Source organism: Trichomonas vaginalis, chromosome V (genome assembly GCF_026262505.1).
Source record: "Trichomonas vaginalis G3 chromosome V, whole genome shotgun sequence".
Classification (NCBI taxonomy): domain Eukaryota; phylum Parabasalia; order Trichomonadida; family Trichomonadidae; genus Trichomonas; species Trichomonas vaginalis.
The window spans coordinates 30,356,158-30,379,529 of record NC_067207.1 but is presented as its reverse complement, the minus strand read 5'-3'; the positions used below and the strand labels follow the sequence as shown (position 1 = coordinate 30,379,529).

The window sequence follows — 23,372 nt, the reverse complement described above, 5'->3', positions numbered from 1 at the left end:
ATCTCGTTCTGAGCCAAAGAACAAGATCACTTACGTTGTATTGTTTGATAGAAAAAATTGTTTTCTCAAGTTCTTTTTGAAAGCAATCAAGAATATACATTTTTTGTAGCTACAGTGATAACGGTTTTTATATGGCGATCGATCTTCTGGTTATTTTTTGAATGGCGTCTATACTTTATCTAATTGAATGTTGAGATATCTTACTTAATAGCTTGGGCATAAATGGTTGGATGTTTTAACGAAGAAACATTCTTGAAATGCATCAACTCTCGAGGCAATCATTAGTGAATAATTGCAGTTGCATTATTATACTTGAAGATATTAAATTGTGAGTGCCGGCAACCAAACTTTGTTGAATACTAACAATAAATCTTCTGGATCGAATCAACTTTATTATTTGATTTAATTATATGCATTTGTAAAGTACAAATCTTCATGAGACATGACTGGAGTAATAGATATAGCTTAAATAAAAAATTTTGTAAAAGTTTGAAATTTTTTTTTGTATAAAGTGCTTACAAGTTTCCTGTGTAACAGAGCTTGTTTGAAATGAAATAGGCAATCAATATACGACTTTTAGGGAAATTTGTTGAAGTGCTCTCTAATCATTCCCTTTCAACATCACGTGAATTTGAATTAGCTTTGAAATTGAATTACCCTTGGAACAGTAAAATATATTCAAATGCCTTCTTATAAGATTCCAATGTGCGGTTTTTCAATGAATAATAATAAAGAAGTGGTAGATATTGATTGTTGAAGGTTCACAAATCATAATTGTTTTTAGTCATCTGTCTTTTTGAAAATGTTTTGGTGTAATTTTTAAAAGTTTCCATCGCAAATAAATCTGTGGCTTCCTTTTGCAAATTGACATTGCCTTCTCAAAACCAAAAAAACATCGCTTCACAATTTTTGCTGTGAAAATCATGGCAATGACAAAACTTGCTCGCCATTTATTAAACAAAATTAGCAATTTTCATTCGTCTGTAAATTATTTCTCCAGACATGAAATTTTCTGTGACTTATTATAAACTTCCCCTGACCGCAATGAATCTTTACATTAATGGGTTTTCATCAGTAACCAACAGCAAGTCTGTCAGTAAATTTTAATCTGCTGAAAAACGTGCCGTTGTCTTTTTAGAAAATTTTGCCATTGCTTATTGTATATTTCTTGCAGAGTCATTGATTTATGAAAGATCATGTTTTTTCATTTTTGTTAACTTTTTAAATTCTGTCTGCATTCTGGTATAATGTTTGCCTTTGGTAATTCTTCCGGAAACTGGAACTGTTCTCAATTTTAACTAATAACGTGCTTGACAAGAATGATCGATGCAACGGTAAGTAACGTTCAAGTATTATTTGAATAATAATATTTGAGTGTGGTAGAATTTACGAAAAAGTGACACTTAAACTTAAATTTCAAAACACTATTTTTGATTGTGAATTTGGTTATTTTATATTTATATATATATGATATATCTTTATATTTATACTATTTCAAGTGAAGTGACAAGAGCTGAAAACGAATATTCTAAAAACTCATATACATTAATTAACCAAATACCAAGTCTTAAGGAAACATTAGAGACAAAAGCAAATAAGACTCATACACATTCTATATCTCATATTACAAACTTACAAGAAACCTTAAACAGGAAAAGTGCCGTTGGACATACACATTCTATATCTGAAATAACAGACTTAAACGTTAGCCTTGAAAATAAAGCAGATAAAACATATGTCAATAAAATATACCAAAGTTTGATAGGAACAACAAAAAATATTGAAACTATTGTTGGTGACTTTTCTGTCAATGAAGAAAATAAATATTTTAGATGGCAGTTTGTACAGTCCTTAAAAAATGGTACACGGTGTAAACTCATTCCGAAAAATAACAATGAAATGTATGTAAGCTATAAAAAGAATGATGGTACACAAGTTAAAGTTCCATTAGACAACAACTGCTACTTAAACTTATATGGAGACGAACAAAAGAAATATTTAAGAGTTTATGAAATGGCGGATATGACATTGCCTGACCCAGCTCCAGCACCATATTATTATGACTATGGAGATGACGACAGAACACCACATGTAGATGAACAAAAGCTAACATTATATTTAGATTATTATAGATATAAAAGATATAATGCAATAGAAAAAACGAGAATAGTATATTATTATATAGATGACAAAAATAAATATTATAGTCAAGATTTTACCTACCCTGAAAACATAAGATTATATTATAAAAAATATTCTGACACAAACCAGAAGAAACCTGAAATAGTTGCACTATATTTTAAGTTCAAAAGAGACAATCCTATAATATCTCATATGTTTGATTTAATGAACCCAGTTAGGTTCTATTTATACATCTATGGAAGCAAGAGGTCCTCAAGTAATGTTTGGTGTTGGTGCATGGGAACAAATAGTCGACAGGTTTTTGTATTGTGCAAACTCTTCAAAGGAAACAGGTGGAAGTAAAACGATTTCAGGTGAAAATTTACCTGCACACAGTCACTACAATAGATTTAAGTACATCTCAAGCAGGTTGGCATAAGCATAGATATTGGGATTGGTCAGGAATGACAAAAGGTAAAGGATATGATGTTAAAGACGACGTTAAGTTTGCTATAAATTGTTACTGGAGTGACACTCAGGGAGAAGGAAACCATTACACATTTCGTTCAGGATATACGCAAACAACGGGACATAAGTAAAGAATACATGCACCTTACATGACAGTTTACGCATGGTATAGAATTGCTTAGTCGTCATTTTCAACTTCTTTAGCATATTCGTCAGGAGTTGTCTTATATTTTGTTTAGGAACTGTCTTTGAAAGTATACACCTTGAACTTTGACAAGTTTTGAAACGAGGTCTGGCAATAGTAGTTTTTTATCTTCTGCTTGCAGTGTGTAATTTTGCCATGTTTGCCTAAAACTTCATAATATTTCTTGTATACTTTCTTCTATTTTTACGAACACGAATGTGAGTACCTGTCGGTTCCCATTGTTGTCATAGTCAATAGTATTTTCATATGGGTCGCGTTTAGGTATTCTATTTTTACTTTGTCACCTTTCTGAAGTTTGAAGCCGGGCATTCTTTCTTGTTTGTCTCTTTTGACTAAATTATTAAATATATAGTCTTTCTCTAAGTCAGGTTGTTTTTCATTTCTTCGGGGGAGTGGTTTCCCAAACCTTTTTGTTTACGGTTATTGTAAATATTTAAAACTTGTCTCATCTTTGCCATGGAGAAGTGTCTATACTTGTCGTCATATGACATTTCATTTGCTTCACCACCTTGTGGTTGGTTTAAGTCTCTTAACATTTTTATACATCCGTCAATGACACCAAGAGCAGAATGGTTTGGTCGACAATGAAATATTGGTTTACATTTTTTGAACGCAGATAGTTTTTAATATTCATCTGATTTGAAAGAACTTTCACAGTCAGATGTCAGTTTTGTTGGATGGTATTTGTCAAAGAATATTGTCAAAGCAGTTTTCACATCTAAAATATTTTTGGACCATAAATGGTATGGCTTCACAGTATCTTGTGTTTTGACCAACAAATATTAACCAGTATGGAGGTCCATCTGTTCTAACTCTCGGAATGTTTTCCAAGATATCCATAAACCAAGCATTTGGTGTTGAACTAAAGATTTTTATCATGAGTGCTTTCTTTGTCGCTTTAGAAACATAGGGGTCCTTGTTCGGATTCGTCATTTTTTACCCTATAAGAAATGGTTTATTTGGCGCATTAGCAGGAGTTGCATCCAGATTTTTTCCCGCAGTGGGAACAATAGCCAGAGTGCATTTGAATTGGAAAGAAGATTTTGAGTACATTAGGTATACTGAAAGAGAAAGCACAACCTATTATACAAACTGTACAGAAAGGTTGGGATGTAGCACGAGATGCAGCAAATCTTATTCCAAATCCTGAAACAAGAGGAAAAGTTCAAGGATGGATGGACAATGTAGGAAGACAAGCAGGAAACTATTATAACAAAGCAAATGACTACTATAACCAAGCAGGACACTATATGGACCAAGGTGAAAGATTCTTTAACAGAGGATATAACATGCACAACAGTGGGTAAACAATAACCAACCGCAACCACCTCAAACGTGGGGAATGTAAAGTTTTTTATTGAGATGAAATGAACAATGCAGCATTGAGACAAATGAGTTCAAGATGGATTTGTCGGCTTCCAGCAGTTACACCACGTGTTTGTAAAGTTCTTCCTATACCTCAGGAAGTTTTAGACCGACTTAAAAAACCTAAACAACCAGTTTGAAAACAAACCAAACTAAATTTTTTACTGAGATGAAATGACCGAAGAAGTTGAAACCGTAGATTTGACACCACAAACAAAAAGTTCAGACCATTGTCAAAACCTGTCAAAGAACTTACAGATGAAGAGAAAATTCAATAATAGAAAGTGCCAGGTCTGGAAATACAAACCCTAACTATAAAGTCACTTTTCATAAAAATGGAACGGCTAGTATCTCAAAAAAGAAACAGACTCTCACAAATAAAATATTGAAGTCTGAAGGAGCTTTCGAGACAACAGATGGAAAAGTTTACTTCACTGACCAACAGTTCATTATAGAACATCTCATTGACTTAGAGTCGAAATATTCTAAACTTTACAACAAACACAAAAAGTTGAAAGGAAAACAAAAACAAATGGCATATGATATTTATGAAGATGTTGACGACACAACTGTTCCTGCAAGTGAAGTAAAGTCAGAGGAACCGAAAAGTGACGAAAAACTGATAGAAGAAGAAAAACCAAAAACTGAAGATAAACCAAAACCAAAGTTTAGTTTCCAAACTAAACCAAGTCAACCTTCATTAGCTGGTATGGGTTGGCGTCAAAGACTTATGGCAGCAGGCGGTTATGTAAAGTAAAGAAAAAATATTTTTTTATTTTTATAAAAATGCCCCCATATAGAATGGATAGAAAATCTGCTAGAATAAAAGCAGAGTTGCAAAGATATGGTTGGAGAGTTTCGAAGAAGTTTAAATATAGGAAGGGAAGACCCATAAAAGTCTATGACAAATTGTCTGGTCTTCGCTACGAAATGGATTTGGAAACAGCACGTGCAAATTATCCAAACAGACTAGAGAGGTTAGAAGAAGAACGTCTTATGGACATGCCTTTCAATGTTAGTGAACCTCAAGTTGAAGGACACGATGGCTTTGCCAGATTCTACTGGAAACATGACGAACAATTGCATCCTTTGAGAAGGAAAAAAGGAAAAGGTGAAGACGCACATGCTCCCATGGAAAGAACAAGATATGCATATGAAAAGTATCGTGAAGTTAGAAGTCAAATTACATCTGGTCGAACCTTTACAGTAAACTTTGACGAAGGAAAGAACAAAGAAGGCTTCATGGGAGTACTTGCTGCAATTCAAGACGGAAATAAGAAAGGACACAATCTCAGATTGACCATAACAGATTTGGATGGTCACATTTACTATGCACATGGCAATGAACAAACAGCCGCAAAACTTCTTGACGCTTTCAAGACTACAAAGAGAGAACAAATGGTTGACTCCGACTCAGACATTTTGAATGCAATTGAAGGAATTGCAAGTGTCAAGTTCGAATGGTACCAACCTAACCCTCAAGCAGTCAGACAACATGCTGGATACTTCCCCTTCATAAATAAGTCTGACATTGACTTGACAAGGTATGGAATTTACAATTCAATTGAAACAAAGTTAGTATGACTATCTTGGGTACGGCGGCACTGCGTTCCCAAGATAACGGTTTGACACTTTACAAAACCACTAACGTATATTTTACAACACAACCATAACACCAACTTAACCTTAAATATTTACAAAGCCGCCAACCACTAACGACTTCACTAACGACTTCACTAACGTTTTCACTAACGACTTCACTAACGTTTTCACTAACGACTTCACTAACGACTTCACTAACGAATTCACTACCGTCCTCACTAAATAAAAAATAACCTTATTTTTATTTTTTTTAAATTTTTTATTTCATTACAAAGACATGTCCGACTACATTTACTATGACTCTTTCCCAGAACGTTTCCGTGAACTATTCAAAACTCAAATAAAACTGAGAAACATGCATTTTAACAAAGACAGACCCATTGACGATGAAAGAAACCCTGAATATATTACAATCCCTTATGACGCAAAGTTCATTGCATACATTCCTTATGGACGTAGAGGAACGAAAACTATTTCAACAATGACGAAAAATTATTTCTGGAGCGATGAAGAAAATTGCCTTATCTACATAAATGCATACTTAAATAAAGCTACATATTGTACAAAAGAAGGTTGGACTGGATTTGAGCTCTACATATACGACGACGATGGAAACAGACGTTGTGTATACCCATACGATAATATGTACCATTGTTTTCATCAAGCATTAAACGAATACATAGTCAGTAAGGGTCTCATTCCTGTTGAGTAGATATGTTTTATTTTTGTTCTGTCATTTATATAAAAATTAATGATATCACCACCCTCACACGTATGAAAACATAGCACAAAAATAAATTTAGGTGAAGTGGTGAGATCTCACCTCTTTTTTCACCTCTTTTTTCACCCTGTTGAATTCATTGCTTTATAACTCTCTTCCTTGGTTTCTTTTTAGTTGCTTTCTTTACGTCTGTCTCCAACTTGACTGTCTTTCTTCTTCGGCCGTAATGATACCAGTTACTTCCACCAGTCAATGGGTCAAATGGTCTTTCGTAAGGGTTTCCATACATTCCATAGGGACCATACGGAAGAACTACTGGTGGAGAAGAAACATTTTCTTTAGTTCCATCGACTCTATTTAAATGCATTGTTTCACCTTTCATCTGGTCATTAAAGTCTTTTGCGTGTTTTGCAAACTCATCGTCCTTTCCTAAAGCATTTTCTGACTCAGTCGCAACCAAATTGGATGCTTTATTTATGAGCCCTATTTTATTTAATCTTAACTTCTTTGCAACCCAGCCTCCAATCTTCCCTTTATTTGCATCTAATGTCTTCGAAACCCTTCCTCCACTCATTTTATTTACTGCGTCATAAGCTCCAAGTGCTTTTGCTCCAAATGCTAATGCTTTTGTTCCCATTGCGCCTAAAGCTGCCCAAGCTACCATTTACACCATATTAAAATCATCTCTCTTCAATATTATCTCATAAAAGTTCTCGTTACTGGAGAAAGTCAATGAAACATAAGCGTTCTCACGGGCTTCGCCCTCACCACTTTGCGGTCTATCTAACTTCTTTCTTATATCATCTATACGCTTCAAAATGTCTGAACAATTGCTAACATCTTCTACAACAGTTATTTCATCATGAATGACCTTCAAGAACAAGCTCATTTAATATGCAATTAAAATCATTTCAATAATGAGTCCATCCTTTCCATCTTTAGGTAGCACAACATCTTTCATTGAAGAAGGTTCGACAAGTCTTATGTTAAACTTACTGACAAAGTTTGTTATACTATAATGCTTCGGCGGCGAATACATATAGTTTGAAAGACATAATATAGATTCTTCAGCAAATTCACTTATACTGGATTTTATAACAATGTTCTCACGAGACCAAATACCACCAATTGACAATCTTGTAAGCAATCCTGCTGAACCTTCTACTGTAAACGTCGATGGTAACATTCCACGAAGGTCATCTATTGACATCGTTGAGTCACTGAATTTAAATATTTTCTTAAAGCAATCGTCATTATCTAACCATGCAATAGCTTTGAAGTTTTCATTCGAATATACATCTGCTTCATTAAATGTAAAACCTGACTTCTTTGCAGAGATGACTTTAAAATCTATTGAGTTTGTTTCAAAATTATATGCTATGGTAACTTCTGAAGGTAATGGATGTCCTTCCGCAGTCAGTTGTTCTCTCACTACCGTTTGAAGCTTTGTATTAAAAACTTTCATGTCATCTCCTGTATCTAAGTTCACATACACAGCAACAGGGAAACTATCTTGCTTCTTTGTTTCATCATTATATCTCAAAACATTAAAGTTCTTCAATAATATTGTTCTTCCTGCTGGAATACTTCGAACCTGTCTGATTTCAATAGCTTTCTCACCTCCTACATACTCTACCCAGTGTCTTGGATATTCATAAGTATACTGACTTTCTTGAATTTTGGTAGGTTTCATCATAACGTGTTCATAGTATATCTTTATACTCTTGTCAGTTAGACTCGGTGCTATGTTCTGAATATTTCTGACTTGCATTTTTAATGGAGATAAAATGAAGCATTTAATACATGACGTAGATGAAGACATGAATGAAACAACAGACAAACTTAACTCTTCTCTTATTCTTCCTTTCAGCAAAGATTATGAGTTCTGTTCAAATGGTGTTTATTTCTATTGTGGAAAGATGGGTTCAGGTAAGACATTTAACCTCATTCGTCATATACTCATAACAGAGCGTTTAGGAAATGACTCATATTATGACCAAATCATTATATCAGCAACTTCAGACTCTATGGACTCAACAGCGAAAACATTTATGTCAAAAGTTCAAGCCTCTGTCGTTAAAGTTCCAGACAGTGAACTCATTGAATTTCTTCAACGTTACATTCGACGTAAGAGGAAATATTATGCCATCGTAGAGTTTCATACAGTCAGGAATGCAAAAGACTTCTGAGGAGATGGAAAGAATTATTGACAAACACCACTTACGTCAGTACTCAGGAGTTTACGATATGAAACGACTTACAAACTACATTCTATCAAAACTTTCAAAATACCCCTTCAAAAAATATTCAAACACTCTGCTCGTTTGCGACGACTTCGCCGGAAAAGGTTTAGTGTCAAAGCCTGACTCACCATTAGCTAACATCATAACTAAAGTCAGACATTACCATTTAACTGTAGCAATACTTATGCAAACATGGAGGTTTTTAGCTTTAAACATAAAACGTCTCATAACTGACTTCGTTATCTTTCAAGGTTTCTCACGTTATGATATTGAACTCATTTGGAAACAGTCAGGTATAACATTACCTTTTGAAGAAATTTGGGAAGCATATAAGTCTCTCATCTCTCCTCGTTCATACCTTGAGATTCATATCATGACTAATACCATTAAAGTCAAAAATATTCCATGGGAACGACCAACATTGTTTTAAAGTTTAACCTTCAATTGACTGATGGTAAACAAATTCCATGCATCTCTGTCGCCATTTCTGTTAATATTTTTGCTGTCATTCATATCATCCACTTCCCCATCCGTTAGCTTTTGAGGATATGCGTTAGAATAGCTGTTCTTAAATGAAGGCTTTTCACCTTTGAGAGCATAAACTCTATAACTTTCTGCATACTTTATGTTTGAACCTCCTGAGCCATCATTGACATAAATTTTTATAGGCTTCCACCCTTTGTTCATGTTCCTGCTTCTTCCCTTAGCTCTTTTGTTCAGTAGTTCTACATCTTTATACACAGCTCCTGTCTCAGTGAATTCAACAATATTTTCATTCGTTAGCTTTACATTCAAACCCTTGTCGAGTATATTGTTCATTTCATACATATAAAAGGTTTTTATTCTATATGAAATGAGAAGCAAATCCATCTTAGCTGGTGCCGTTAATGTTCCAATTGAACCAACATCAAATGTTGACTCACGAACGACAAACAATATTGTCATAAAGAACTATAGTTCGGAGTGTTTGAAAGAAAAAGAACCAGAACTTAAGTCGGGACCTTCGGTCTTGGAGCATGGCGCCGTGAATTTAAACTCAGCTTCAAACGCTAACGCTACATCAGATGTTAAGTTAGAGTATCCACCACTGGACCAAATTCTTTCAAGAGAAGCCAACGACAACCCTTACACAAATGTTCAAACAAATCCTTCAGATAACGTAGACCATTACCTTCTTCAGTTATACCAAACTATCTTACTCAAAGACGATAAGAAGCTTTTGACAAATCTTATAAGCAAGAACCAAATAATTCTAACAAAGGAGGACCTTGAAAATGTTATATCACGAATAACAGGGAAACAATGTGTCATTGACTATCTCGACCCTGAAATCGAATGCTGTGGTCAAACTCCACTATTCATGAAAATAGGTAACATCCGCATCATTGAAACACCAGGAACTACAGGAGTTGAGTTTAAGTATAAATATTCGAATGAATATACAAAACTTTCAACAGAATATAAACTTTGTTTGAAATATGTTTTAGTAAATTAAAGCAATTTGTAATATCTATCCAAAACTTCTTCAACAGTATCGAACTCATCTTCATAATGCAAACCTAATCTTATTGACTTGGTGCAGTTTTCACTAACACAATATTTTTCTGTTCTCTTGACTGACATAACTAACTCATTTGTTTCATCAAACAGCAACAACCAAAGTTCATGACCTAATACATAACATTCATACTTTATATTTTTAGCTCTGAGTTCTCTTGTAAGCTGTTGCATTTAATATTTTCTAAAAAGTCAACTTCAACAGTCATTCGCACTGGTGCCTTCAGTTCTACAGGCTCGCCTTGAAAGTCAACTAGTCTGAATTGCATATCTTTCAAATTATGAGGACTAATGCGAACCCATTTACCTAAATGAGTTGCTATGACAGGAACGTTTGGAATGAACATTGAATTGACTGCATAACAGAAAGACTTATATTCTACTGAACCTTTACTATTAACTCCTGAAATGCCTGTGACATTAGCTATTTTTGACTCAATGTACAAACAGTTGCCATAACATACGTATGGAACAGATTTCATCTCAATCGTTTTGTCAACACTTTTCAAAGGTAGTTGCATATGGTATGCTCCCAGAAGCAATTGAACTCTATGACTCATTCGTGTTATCTTGAACTCTTTCTTGCTGCTGAACTTCAATGTTCCCTCAGAAGAGAGTTCGACATCTATGTTGTCAATAGTTTCTTCATTTATGAGAGTATCTATGACTCCAGCAATTTTATCTATTCTATACTCTGCTCTGTTAGGAAATGTTATAACACTTCTTTTGTCATCTATTTCAATCTCTATGAAATCTGTTTCATCTGTTATGACAAAAGTTGCGATAGTATTGAAGTCAACAACTCTGAAAGCAAGTGCTTCATTCTGAAGACCTAAGTTTGTTTGTAGCTTTACTGTCCCGTATTCGTTTGGGTCTGTACTTTGCAAATAGAACAACATTTTATTCTCATTAAAATATGACTATTGCTGCATATGCGTATGAAACAAATGAAGCAAGAAGAGCACATGAACTAGTAAACGAAAACTCAACTTTAACCATTGAAGGCAATGATTTAGTCATTGACGATGGAAAAACTAAAAAAGTCATTGATTTCGATACTTTTAACACTTATGACCCATTCATTACAACAAGCAAGGTTCCCATCATAAATGATGGAACGGTGCAATATATAAATTCTACAGTAGATGCCTCATTAGTGAAAGTACTGAATGTTCTCATTGAATTGTTAAAGAGCTTTCGATTTGACGACAACATTAAATGCCTAAAGAATTTAGTCATGAATGAGAAACAAATTCTTGGCGTTGCTGGTAGCAGTAATGATGTACACCTTATGACATTAGAATATTATAACGAACATAAAGATGAACTGAAAGGAGAGAAGGGTGACACTGGACCTCAAGGACCTCAAGGACCACAAGGAATACAAGGAATTCAAGGAATACAAGGAATACAAGGACCTCAAGGCGAAAACGGTTTGGATGGAAAGGATGGAAAGGATGGAAAAACTGCTAAATCATGGATATGGGACCTTATAAATACTGGTTTAACAGCTGCTTCATATGGAGTTCTTCAATACCAAATCGGAAAGATATGGGCAGTACTTGGTGAACAAGTTTTAGATGACGTTAAAAATGCTTTGAACTTCATTTCAAATGGTTCGGATACTATTAAAACTTTATCTGGTTGGATGCAAGAAACAAGGAGTCAAATAGATACTGTAAGACGTATAGCAAACAATGCACGTACGGGATTGGATACTTTACGAGAAGCACAAAATACACTAAAGGAAGCAAATGATATTCTTGGCTCAGTATCAGACATGCATGAAGATTGGCTTAAAGTATTGACAAATCTTTAAAAAATCACAGTCAGTCTATTGCTGACTACAAGAAAAGTATAGATTTTTTACATAGTGCTATGGACGTACATGATGGAAGCATAAGGAACTTACTTAATGCTAACAATAACTTACCAGGAACTATTAAAGCATTTATAAAGTCCTTTGTAAAACCTGGTGCTCTAACATTTAGGTCTTTGAGAGCAAGAGCATTGAAGTCAAGAGATGCAGAAACTCCAACAGAACCTACAGAAGGAACTGAAACAACAGAAACTCCAGAAGAACCACCAAAACCAACAGCTAATGAAATATTGTTCGAATATTTTCCAAGGTACTCTGTTCTCATTGCATACATTCAAGAAATACTTAAGAAAGCAGACTTGACTTTAGGAGATGATGAAAGTTCTGTATATCTTTCGTTCCAGTTTCAAATAGCAGAACTTTTTGAGACAGATATGCTTAATGTATGACAACATCTCTGATTTCACAAGATATGATGACGACCATGACCCGAACACGGTGAAGAAGAAGTTTTACAAACATCCATTAAGACAGGAAAGGTTTTAACTCAAAGTCTCATTATTGACACCAAAGATGGCGAAGTGGATGTTCTTCAAGAGCTGAAGAAAAATACTTCTTCGGGAAGTGGTGGTAGGCATGAACTTGAAATAAATGAGATAGAAGAGAAATTAGCCGAAAAAGCAGATAAAGAACATAAACACAATATCTCCGATATAAATGAACTTCAAGAGCTACATTAAATAGTAAAGCGGACAAAATGAACTTGACGCAATGAAGAAAGTTTTGAAATCTCATAAACACAATATCTCCGATATAAATGAACTTCAAGCTACATTAAATAGTAAAGCGGACAAGAACCACGTTCATTATATAAGTTCAGACGAACAGATTATAACGGACTACCATGGATATTTAACACGAAGTGATGAAGCGAAGACAAAAAATGTTAATGAAAGAAGATATAAATACATTCGTGCTAAAGGTTATGACATAAGCTGTACTGTACAGTATGATGTAGCTAAAGCACCAGAAGCATTTGGTTATACCGGTGAAATTTATGCCTCTACTTTCAATGTTAACGGTGTATTAGTTGAACCAAGATTTACTTTGAGAGTTAAGTCAAAAATAACTTTTGAAGATGCTATTAAAAGTAAAGCTGACAAAGATGAACTTGACGCAACGAACAAAGTTTTGAAATCTCATAAACACAATATCTCCGATATAAATGAACTTCAAACTTCTTTAGACAACAAAGCAGATAAAGAACATACACATGAATCCTTCACTACTGTTAGAGCTGATGACATAATACTGAACTTTGACCTTGGTTCAAGTGCACCATTAGAGAATCCGAGTACAAGCGTAAAAGATACTCTTAACAATTTAGATAAGAGTTGCAGGAATATCGAAGATCATGCCAGAAACTTTGAAGCATATGAACTACCAGCAATGTTAGATAAGAAAGCAGATAAAAACCATACACATGAATCCTTCACTACTGTTAGAGCTGATGACATAATACTGAACTTTGACCTTGGTTCAAGTGCACCATTAGAGAATCCGAGTACAAGCGTAAAAGATACTCTTAACAATTTAGATAAGAGTTGCAGGAATATCGAAGATCATGCCAGAAACTTTGAAGCATATGAACTACCAGCAATGTTAGATAAGAAAGCAGATAAAACTTATGTGGATGCAGAACTAACAAAGAAATTTTCGAAACCAGATACAATGACATTTACAACAGAAATTATAAATGGTGAACCAGCAACTCCATTTGAATTTGTAAGAGGCATTCAACCAGAAACATTTGAATTTTTCTTGGATAATTCTATAGAGCTAACATTACATTATAAAAGTGGAACAAATGCAACATTTCATCCAGGAGATACATTCCAAATGGTATTTAATGACATAAGTTCTTTAGAATATATTTATAGAGTTATGAGCATATATGATTTAATATATCCTATAGGAGCTGTTTATACGTCTATGAATCCAATAAATCCAAACACTTTATTTGGTGGTAGATGGTATGAAATAGTTGACAGTTTTCCATTCTACACTAATACGCAGTCAATGAAGATGGGAGGTTCAAAGAAAATAGGTATTGAAAACCTTCCTTCACATATGCATAGGTTCAGTGGAAGAACATCTGTGGAAGGAAACCATTCACATTCAATAACAAAAAGAGGTTATATAAATCTTGCAGCGGGTTCGAATAGACAGGGAATGAACAGATATGATATCTCAGATGACCCCAAAGATGTTAGCACAGGTATTTTCTGTGGAACTGCAGGAAATCATACACATGTTGTAGCTGGTATTACAGACCCAGCAGGTAATGGAAAAGATTATATGCCTCCTTATATAACAATGCACGCTTGGATACGAGTTGGTTAAACTCTTTAACTTTACATAAATGAGCTTGAAAGAAGTATTCGAACAACATCCATGGAGGTCATTTAAGAAGTTCAATGAAGCTGCAAAGAGTTGGGGATTTACTAACAGAGCTGAAGTGAAAAGGTTCTTTGACAAAAATGTTGTACATCAAACAAAAATAAACCCTTACGACTACTTTTTACCAATTTACTCCAACACTCCTGACGCATACCAATTTGACACTCTCATTCAGAGTAAGAAAGGAGGACATAAACCATTCCTCATCTTCATTAATGTTAACACTCGTAAAGCATATGCATATCCAATGAAAAATAAAGGAACTCGTGAAGTGTTAAGAGTTTTACAAAAGTTTGTAGCAGAACATAGCCCAAGTACTTTAACATCAGACCAAGACAGTGCATACCTCAGCAATGAAATCACAGATTTTCTCATTAAGCATAACATAACTCACTACACTACTGAAGACCATAACCATAACATACTCGGCATCATAAACCGCTTCATAAGAACGCTCAGAGATTTAAATCAAGAGCGAGACTTTACCGAAGAAACAATGAAACATTTTCTCGAAGTATATAATTCCTCAACACATTCTACAACAGGACATACACCAAATTCAATGACACAACAACAGAAGAAAAGTATATACAAAAGAAACGAAGCCAAACACAAAATATCAGAAATTCAACACAATTTACCCTCATTCCTGGTACAAAAGTTCGTGTAGTTCTTGACGACAAACCGTTGACAAAGAAACGTTTAAGGTTAAGTAGAAACTATTATATCGTAGACTCTACGCAAGGTAATGGATATCTTATAAAAGCTGCTGACGACTCTATTGCGTTTTATCCTCGACATAAATTAGTCGAAAGTAGTAATGGCAAACTTGCTGAAACCATTGACGAAGCAAAGCGAGGAGTGGTTATTGAAATACTTGGCTATAACATAAACGATGACACTTATAAAGTAAGATATGAAGGAGGCGTTGAAGATGTTATACCATCTAAGAACTTGAGAGAGTCAAAGTCAACACATCTGGGACCATTAGAGCGGGAGTACTGGAAAGACAAAAATAAGCCAGAAAGAATAAGAAAATTCTTCTAAACTTTTTCATTAGATGTAAATCAGACAAAAATAATGTTTAGGTGAAGAGGTGAGATTTCACCTCTTTTTTCACATGTTTTTTCACCCTCACGAATTTTCATGAATTTCCTTAAGATAGAAAAAATAAAACTAACTTTATTTTTATTTATTTTTTATTTTGTATGTAAGAACAGTAATGTCAGTCGAAGCAAAAACATTCACGAACAAATCTAATGGCGAAACATTCACAAAAGGCACTTATAACGGTATTGAAGTCTTACGTAGAGACAAGGATGGTTACATTAATGCAACAAAGATGGCAAGAGAAGCAGGAAAGTTAAACCATTTAAACAGATTTCTCAATAGTGTTAAAATGCAGGAAATTCTTGAGTTTTGGATGAAAGAATACGGTCGAGCCAAAAGTGGCTCAACCTCAAAACAAGCATTTTATGAGCTTACTAAGGGTGTTATAAATGAATTCAAAGGTATTTACATACATCCTGACCTCGTTCATTTTGTTGCTGAATGGTGCTCTGTAAAGTATGCATTTTATGTCAAAGATATTATGGACTCCATAGACAAGAAAGTTCATGAGAAATTAGATGAAGAAGAACTCGAAGATACAGTAGAGAATGCTAAACCTTTGTTTGAAGAAGAAGTTGAAAAAATGCGCGAAAAACAATTAGAACATGAACGTGAGATATGTTATGGTTATAGAGATTCTTCATACGAACTAGACCAATGGGAACAAGAAGATTTAAAGAGAGAATTTAGAGAATATGAACTCGCTAAGATAGCATTAGAAACTGCAGAAAAGAAGTTAAAAGTTTGGGGTCGTTTTGTACAAAAATATTGTGGGTAAATGAACCATTTATTTTTATTGAATTCACCAAAAATAATGTTTAGGTGAAAAAGGAGGTGAAAAATTAGGTGAAAAAAGAGGTGAAAAATTAGGTGAGAAAACAGGTGAGATCTCACCTCTTCACCTAAAATATATTTTTGGTCAAAGCTTCCACGAGAGAAAAGATTCCTCATTCGCTAAGGATTCCAAAAATGAAAAAATCATTGATTTCGGCTGAGAAAAAACAGAAAAAACAGCAAAACCCTTCTTCCACGGGAACAAAGAAATAAAGAAGAAATAAGGTAAATTTTTTATTTATTCCCGTGGAAGATAGAGCACTTTTATGACGCTTTTTATTCACGACAAACAAGACAAACAAAGAAAATAAGAAAATACGGCGCTGTCGCGGTTCGAACCACAGACCCTGACCCCTCCATAACACCACCTTAGACCACTGTGCTACGTAGCCTGTCGACATAAGATTTTATAAATTGCATATTTGACGTAAATTTATTTCCATCTGGCTTCCCACCGCATAAGATATTCATACGTGTTTGTAAGACATTCATTAAAATTCTTTTCTATTGCATCTAATCTTGCGTTATTTTTTCAATAACTTGTCTGTATTCTTCATCATCTCCAGCAGTGTTTGGGTCTTCACGTTTAAAATATTCATTGTTAACCAATTTTTTATCTACAAATTTTATTAGTGTTTGATTCACTTCATTATGATAATGGTCATATTCTTTCAATACGTAAGTGAAGACAAAATGCGTCGTACCTTCAATCTTAAAGCTTAAAGAACTTTCAAACAGTTTTGAGGGTCTGTCAGTGCGTCAATGAGATAGTATTCGAAGTCAGTCAATAATCTTTTTAAAGTCATTTCATACAGGATAAAATTTAATGTTGTGAAGAAATAGTGTTTATCTCAAAAAATAAAGTTAGTTTATTTTTATTTATTTTTTTTATTTTGTATGTAAAGACAGTAATGTCAACATTAGAGAACACAACAATTGCTATCGTTCATGAAGCCATTAATGAAGAATACGAGTACATACAGTATAACAAACAGTTACGTCTCATTCGTTCAGTCAAAGATGACATGTACCAAATGCAAAGTATAATGAATGCTCTTCGTTCTACAAAGCAAGCATATTCATTGGTTTGAAAACCAACAGACAAAAGAACTTTTAGAAGAATTTCCTCATATGATTGCTTCCCTCGGAAAACCGAGAGAAGAGATTCCGTACGAAAATCGCAAGAATTTGGCTCCTGGTTTGAAAGGTTATTATGTTCATAGACTTTTAGTAAACGCTGTAGCAATGTGCGGCTTCACCTCGTTATGCTTGTTATATTTTCATGATGTTAGATGAACTATATAAAGCAGAACGTGGAAGATGGAAAAGAAACTTTCAAGCAAAAGATGAAGTCATTGAATCCAAAGACAAAAGCATACAGAAAAGAATACCGCGTTCAGTACCAAAAGGAAAGGAAAAGAGTTATAAGTATATGATATATACTGAAGAGTTGGAGAAAGAAGAAGACAGAGATATGGTTATGTTGCATTTAGTCAGAAGAAACAACAAAAGCTTTTATGACCTTGCTAAGATTTACAAATCTGACAGAAACTGGTTCTATCGTGAAAACTTACCAATTTCAATGACACCGAATGAGCAAATAAAGGAAATTGTCAAAAATACTCTTCCTCAAACACACTATGACATCAAAGGTTGCACAATACTTACATTCAAAGAAGACTTAACATTACTGAAGGAAAAAATAACAGAATATTTCGATAACTTCAAAGAGGAAGAATAAAGTCACGACAACATTAACGAAGAAGTCACGACAACATTAACGAAGAAGTCACGACAACATTAACGAAGAGAGAATGAGGTGAAAAAAGAGGTGAAAAAACGGGTGAGATCTCACCTCTTCACCAAAAAAATATTTTTGCTTAAATAGCTTCAGGGTCAATTTCTTCAACCATTTCACTTCCTTCGTCAATGTCAATAGAAGCTTCTTCAACCTTTGGTAAGAATTTCTGTATAACATCTTTGTTCGTTATTGTCTTCAGAGATGAAGGATAATATTTCACAGATGTTTCACCCTTCTTATATTCTTTCTGTTCGGAAAGATTTAAAGCAATACTGAAGAAGTCAATATTAGAGTTCTTTATAACAGTATAATGAGTATCTTTGACATTCACGAAGAAACTCTTTTGTTTCAAAACTACTGCTAACTCTTGTGAAGTATAACGTTTGCGGTCAATGACGATAGCTAATGGTCTGACATACTGACCAAACTTAGATTCTTTCACAAACTTCTTGTTAAAGATAACATTAACATTTGAAGCATTATTGAACTCATTCTTGATGGCAGTAGCGAGAGCATTGTATGAAAAGAACTTGCAATCTTGCATGTGTTTCATTAAAATAAAAATATTAAATTATTTTGAAAAATAACTTAAAAAATCTAATCTAATTTTTTCAAAAAATATTTTTTTATTTCCTACTAAAGATGTATCGGAAGTTGTCTAAGTTAGAACACTCGGAAATAAAACAACTTCTTACAGAAGCTAATATAGATGTTGCAAAGCATTACGCAACAAACAAAAAAGCACTCGCTGACATCCTCAATGACTATAATGGTGCAATAAGTTATGATAGAATTCATGAGTTCATAAAGCCGCAACACGGCGAGGACGAAGTCCATGCAATAGCATTTCCTTTAAATGACGTTGCTATTGACTTATATCATAGACGTTCAGTACCTCATGAAGTAAGAAGAGAAATGTTTGACATAACAAATGCAAACGTTGGTCATACTCGTAAAGCTCTTTCGCATGATGTTCGTCAAGAGATGTTTGACATAACAAATGCAAACGTTGGTGAAACAAGAAGAAGAGACGACACACTGAAACAACAGAGAAGAGAGATGTTTAAAAGTGCTATAGAACAAGTTCGCAAAGCTAACGATGTCATTCGTTCCATTGACGACAAACCAAAAGAAGGTGAGAGATGGTTAAAGAAAGATGAAGAGAATAGGAAGAGAAATGTGAAGTCAGGCAATAGACTCATTGACTTTAACATCGAAGCTTTAGATGAACCAAACAGAGACTACTTACACAAACATTTCGGTAAGGTTTTCATGAGACTCTTAGAGAAATTAAAATAAACTCACAACAGAGATGGATGGTATGTTATAAACTTGGTGGAAAGTATGAATGTTCTACGTTAAACCTCAATAATATTGGAACATTACTACATCAGCTCTTGAAGGAGAACTTTATATCAGAGATAGAAGCAAATGCTGCAGGTATTGTTGAAATGCACTATGACTTCTTCTTGACAAACATAAAGAATCTTACGAAATAAAGATGTATGATTTAACAGAATATGAAGGCTTAACGATGTCAGATGTAAAGAAAGGAAACCAAAAAAGAGACCATATAGAGATGAAAGCACACTGACAAATGACCAGAAAGCCATTTTGGAAGCTCTTAAGCAAACAGGAAACCCAGCATATAGAAAGCTTTTGGAAGAAATGGTGAAAAGAAGTTTTATAAGAAGAGAAGCGGTCAGTTCTGGAAGTATCTTTGCACATTACCTATAAATCTTGAACGCTACCAAATCTTCAATGAACTGAACAAAAGAACTGCAACACTTATGACAGAAGACAATTGTTTCGTTTATGCTTGCATTCAGGCTGGAGTAATGAAGAACTATTGACCACATGAGAGAAGTCATTCGTGTTAGAGACTTTCCTCAAAGTAAAGTACAAGAAATTTCTGACGCAACAGGTATAGCATTTAATGTTACCATTGGTTATTTCAATGACTCAAGACATAATGAAATAAAGAGATACATACCAAAAGAATGTAAAACTGTTCGAACTATTGACTTACTTCTTGTTGAAGACCACTACATGCTAAATGAAAGATTACCAATGACAACATATTTCATTCGCAACTATATAGAAATCTTGAAGGAGTGTGGTGGAATGAACATTGAGAAACAGATGAAGATTTATACAAAGAGAGAAGATAAATATGTAGTTCGTTATGATAGAACAACACCGTTATGGGATGTTATGAAAACATTGTGGGAGTGCAAATATTTCGAACCTATTTCTTATGGAGAACTTTTCACATATACGACTGACTTATATAAACAGAACCTTGCACCATTTAAAGATTTGACATATGCTCCAAAGTATTGTGTACAACTGAAGAAGAAAGCCGAGTCAAAAGAAGTAAATAAAAATAAGTGCAAGTTCATTCCTGAGCACGTTTTCTTTGCTGACTTTGAGTGCAGTACCGATGGCTTTCATAAAGCTTTTAACATCTGTTATGACAGTGAAGATGGTTCAGTGAGTGAAAGCATTTGGGGTCAGAACTGTGCAACAGAATTTTTGGAGCGACTTCCTGACAAGAGTTTAATATATTTCCATAACCTCAGTTATGATATAAACTTCATCTTAAGACACATGACAGAAGTGAAAGGAACTCCCATCATTAAAGGTTCACGAACAATGCAAATAACTGGCTTATATAAAGGAAGGGCAATTATTATAAAAGACTCTTACAGTGTTATAAATAAGAAGCTTAAACTATTTCCTGCTATGTTTAACTTACAAACAGGACCGAAAGAAGTATTTCCATACAACTACTACAGCAGTGTTTTGTTAGCAAATGACAACAGAACTGGTGTCATTTCTGAAGCATGTAAGTTTATCCGGGATGCAGATACATTCATGAAAAACATAGATTCCATCAAAGGTTGCAGAATAGATGAGAACCACTTCGACTTAGAAAAGTATAGCACATTTTATTGCAAACAAGATGTAAGAATTTTAAGAGAAGGTTTTGTTAAGTTCCGCAATGACATATTGAAAGAATTTGATTTAAACGTTTATGACTACGTTAGTATTTGTTCAATTGCTAACAAATTATTTGAGAACAGAGTGTACTTCCCGAATGGAAATTTATATGACCTCTCAAATAAACCAAGAGAATTTATTTCGAGATGCATTCAAGGTGGAAGATGTATGTTGTCAGATAACATAAACAAAAGAGAAAAGAAACTCATTGCTGACTTCGACGCTGTTTCATTATATCCATCAGCTATAGCAAGACTTTATACTTTAGAAGGTATTCCAAAGGTTATGAAGAAAGAAATGTTAAGCACAGAGTATCTCATGAGACATTTATTCGATGACGACCAAAAGGAACCCATTGGTGAAAAGTTTATGTCTGGCTTCTTTGTTCTCATTAAGATAACAGAGATTGGAATACATAGACACTTTCCTTTAATAGTTTGTGACCCTGAACTAAATCCAGAACTTAACGTTCCCAGAAGTTCAAACACTTGCTGTTTAATGTATGTTGACCATATAACATTACAAGACCTCATAAAATATCAAGGTGTCAAATGTGAAGTGTTGCAAGGATACTATTACGATGGAAACAGAGATATTAGAATAAGAGATGAAGTAAAGAAGTTGTTTGAGTTAAGGTTAAAGTATAAGAAAGAAGGAAATCCTTTGCAAGAAAATATAAAGCTCATTCTGAACAGTATTTATGGCAAAACTATTCTATCTCCTATTGAGTCAAAAATAACCATAGTAAATGACAAAGATGCTATAAGATATGCCATCAGAAACTACAACCATATAGTGAAGTTCGAAGGTTTGGATGGTTCAGATAAAACTATTTTCAAGCTAACGAAAAGCATTTGCAGACACTTTAACTTCTGTCCACTTGGTGTTAACATTCTGTCTATGTCGAAGAGAATAATGTGTGAAGTATTCTGTACTGCTGAAGATATGGGACTTCAAATCTTTTACCAGGACTGTGATAGCATGCATATTTTCAATGAAGACATACCAAAGCTTGCAGCAGAGTTTAAGAAGAGATACGGTAGAGAACTTATTGGTAAAACATTAGGTCAGTTTCATAGCGACTTCGCAGAAATAACACCTGGAAAACAAAGTTTAGCATACAAGTCAATATTTTGTGGAAAGAAGACTTACATAGACTTACTCACGAATGATTTAAATGAAGTTGCATTCCATGCACGTTGTAAAGGTGTAAAACAAGACGTTCTTGCTTTAACAGCTAATGAAATGTTTCCTGAAGCTATACAATGCTATTACAATGAAGATAAGAACATTCACATACCTGTTGGAACATATGACAAAGACTCTGAGTTCAGTTTAATGAAACTTTACAAAGCACTTCATGATGGTCAAGAGATTGCATTCGACTTGTGTAAGTCTGCTACACTTGCTTTGAAAGAAGTTTAACTTCTCAATAACGACTAAAACAAGCTTTATTCGTAAGTTGAAGTTCTGAGGTCATTTATTTTTGTCAGCAATGAGGTCATGAATGAGGCCATTCGTGATAAAAATAATGAGGTCATATATTTTTGTCATTTATGTATAACCATTGTCTCTCTTAAACTTTGCAATAGACAGCTTTGTTCTTCTTCCTTCTACATCTGTAATGTTTATATAATCTTTGCTATACTGTCTTAAGACATTCATTCGTCTGTATTGAGTTCCCATGAAATAGTAAAAGACATCTTCACTTGGGACATAGTAGTAATTTTCTAGAGTAAATTTAGAGTATTGTATAATTTCAACAGCATCTTCAGGAAGAGTGTCTACAATGTCAAACCAATAGCCATTCGAACCAGAAATATTTCTCATGTTTTGTCTTCTCGACACCCACCTTAAGTTTGAGATATGAAAGTCTCCTCTGTCTCTGTTTATATGGTCTACTTCTCGAAGTCCTTCAGGATTCGGTATAAATTGACTTGCAACAATTTTATGCTTAAAGAGTTTATGTTTGTTTAAATAAACACAAATATAACCATCACCGTTGTCAAACTCACTTACAACTCTTTTGTTACTTATGCGCCTAATTGGATATGGGTACTCTG

At 34.2% G+C, this 23,372-nt stretch overlaps 10 protein-coding genes and 5 pseudogenes across 15 annotated transcripts, besides 3 other annotated features; 11 read left to right on the top strand and 4 right to left on the bottom strand.

The window, feature by feature from the left end:
* Positions 1–1,373: part of a mobile genetic element that runs on past the window's edge.
* Positions 1,374–2,537: 1,164 nt separating this feature from the next.
* Positions 2,538–5,732: a mobile genetic element.
* TVAGG3_0430420 (phage tail repeat-like family) lies at positions 4,692–4,916 on the top strand (the record flags this gene model as incomplete). The annotated part of the gene is made up of 1 exon (XM_051233769.1): positions 4,692–4,916. The coding sequence occupies one exon, from the start codon at positions 4,692–4,694 to the stop codon at positions 4,914–4,916; it is 225 nt and encodes a 74-aa protein (XP_051103499.1).
* Positions 5,733–23,372: part of a mobile genetic element that runs on past the window's edge.
* TVAGG3_0430400 (uncharacterized protein) lies at positions 6,039–6,473 on the top strand (the record flags this gene model as incomplete). Its single annotated transcript, XM_051233768.1, has 1 exon — positions 6,039–6,473. One exon carries the CDS (start codon positions 6,039–6,041, stop codon positions 6,471–6,473), a length of 435 nt encoding a protein of 144 aa, XP_051103498.1.
* Positions 6,619–7,146, bottom strand: TVAGG3_0430390 (protein of unknown function, DUF4107 family; the record flags this gene model as incomplete). Its single annotated transcript, XM_051233767.1, has 1 exon — positions 6,619–7,146. The coding sequence occupies one exon, from the start codon at positions 7,144–7,146 to the stop codon at positions 6,619–6,621; it is 528 nt and encodes a 175-aa protein (XP_051103497.1).
* Positions 7,372–8,253, bottom strand: TVAGG3_0430380 (uncharacterized protein; the record flags this gene model as incomplete). Its single annotated transcript, XM_051233766.1, has 1 exon — positions 7,372–8,253. One exon carries the CDS (start codon positions 8,251–8,253, stop codon positions 7,372–7,374), a length of 882 nt encoding a protein of 293 aa, XP_051103496.1.
* On the bottom strand, positions 9,152–9,553 carry TVAGG3_0430370 (uncharacterized protein; the record flags this gene model as incomplete). Its single annotated transcript, XM_051233765.1, has 1 exon — positions 9,152–9,553. The coding sequence occupies one exon, from the start codon at positions 9,551–9,553 to the stop codon at positions 9,152–9,154; it is 402 nt and encodes a 133-aa protein (XP_051103495.1).
* Positions 9,579–10,220, top strand: TVAGG3_0430360 (uncharacterized protein; the record flags this gene model as incomplete). Its single annotated transcript, XM_051233764.1, has 1 exon — positions 9,579–10,220. The coding sequence occupies one exon, from the start codon at positions 9,579–9,581 to the stop codon at positions 10,218–10,220; it is 642 nt and encodes a 213-aa protein (XP_051103494.1).
* TVAGG3_0430350 (organellar and viral DNA polymerase type B) lies at positions 11,199–12,027 on the top strand (the record flags this gene model as incomplete). The annotated part of the gene is made up of 1 exon (XM_051233763.1): positions 11,199–12,027. A coding segment is annotated over one exon (829 nt), but the record flags the coding sequence as incomplete, so codon positions are not given.
* TVAGG3_0430340 lies at positions 12,161–13,289 on the top strand (annotated as a pseudogene). Its single transcript has one exon. A coding segment is annotated over exon 1 (1,129 nt).
* Positions 15,058–15,608, top strand: TVAGG3_0430330 (annotated as a pseudogene). Its single transcript has one exon. A coding segment is annotated over exon 1 (551 nt).
* TVAGG3_0430320 (uncharacterized protein) lies at positions 15,784–16,449 on the top strand (the record flags this gene model as incomplete). Its single annotated transcript, XM_001306205.2, has 1 exon — positions 15,784–16,449. One exon carries the CDS (start codon positions 15,784–15,786, stop codon positions 16,447–16,449), a length of 666 nt encoding a protein of 221 aa, XP_001306206.2.
* Positions 17,637–18,246, top strand: TVAGG3_0430310 (annotated as a pseudogene). The gene has a single exon. A coding segment is annotated over exon 1 (610 nt).
* On the bottom strand, positions 18,386–18,859 carry TVAGG3_0430300 (uncharacterized protein; the record flags this gene model as incomplete). Its single annotated transcript, XM_051233762.1, has 1 exon — positions 18,386–18,859. The coding sequence occupies one exon, from the start codon at positions 18,857–18,859 to the stop codon at positions 18,386–18,388; it is 474 nt and encodes a 157-aa protein (XP_051103492.1).
* Positions 18,949–19,653, top strand: TVAGG3_0430290 (annotated as a pseudogene). Its single transcript has one exon. A coding segment is annotated over exon 1 (705 nt).
* On the top strand, positions 20,431–21,132 carry TVAGG3_0430280 (organellar and viral DNA polymerase type B; the record flags this gene model as incomplete). Its single annotated transcript, XM_051233761.1, has 1 exon — positions 20,431–21,132. A coding segment is annotated over one exon (702 nt), but the record flags the coding sequence as incomplete, so codon positions are not given.
* On the top strand, positions 21,808–22,783 carry TVAGG3_0430270 (annotated as a pseudogene). The gene has a single exon. A coding segment is annotated over exon 1 (976 nt).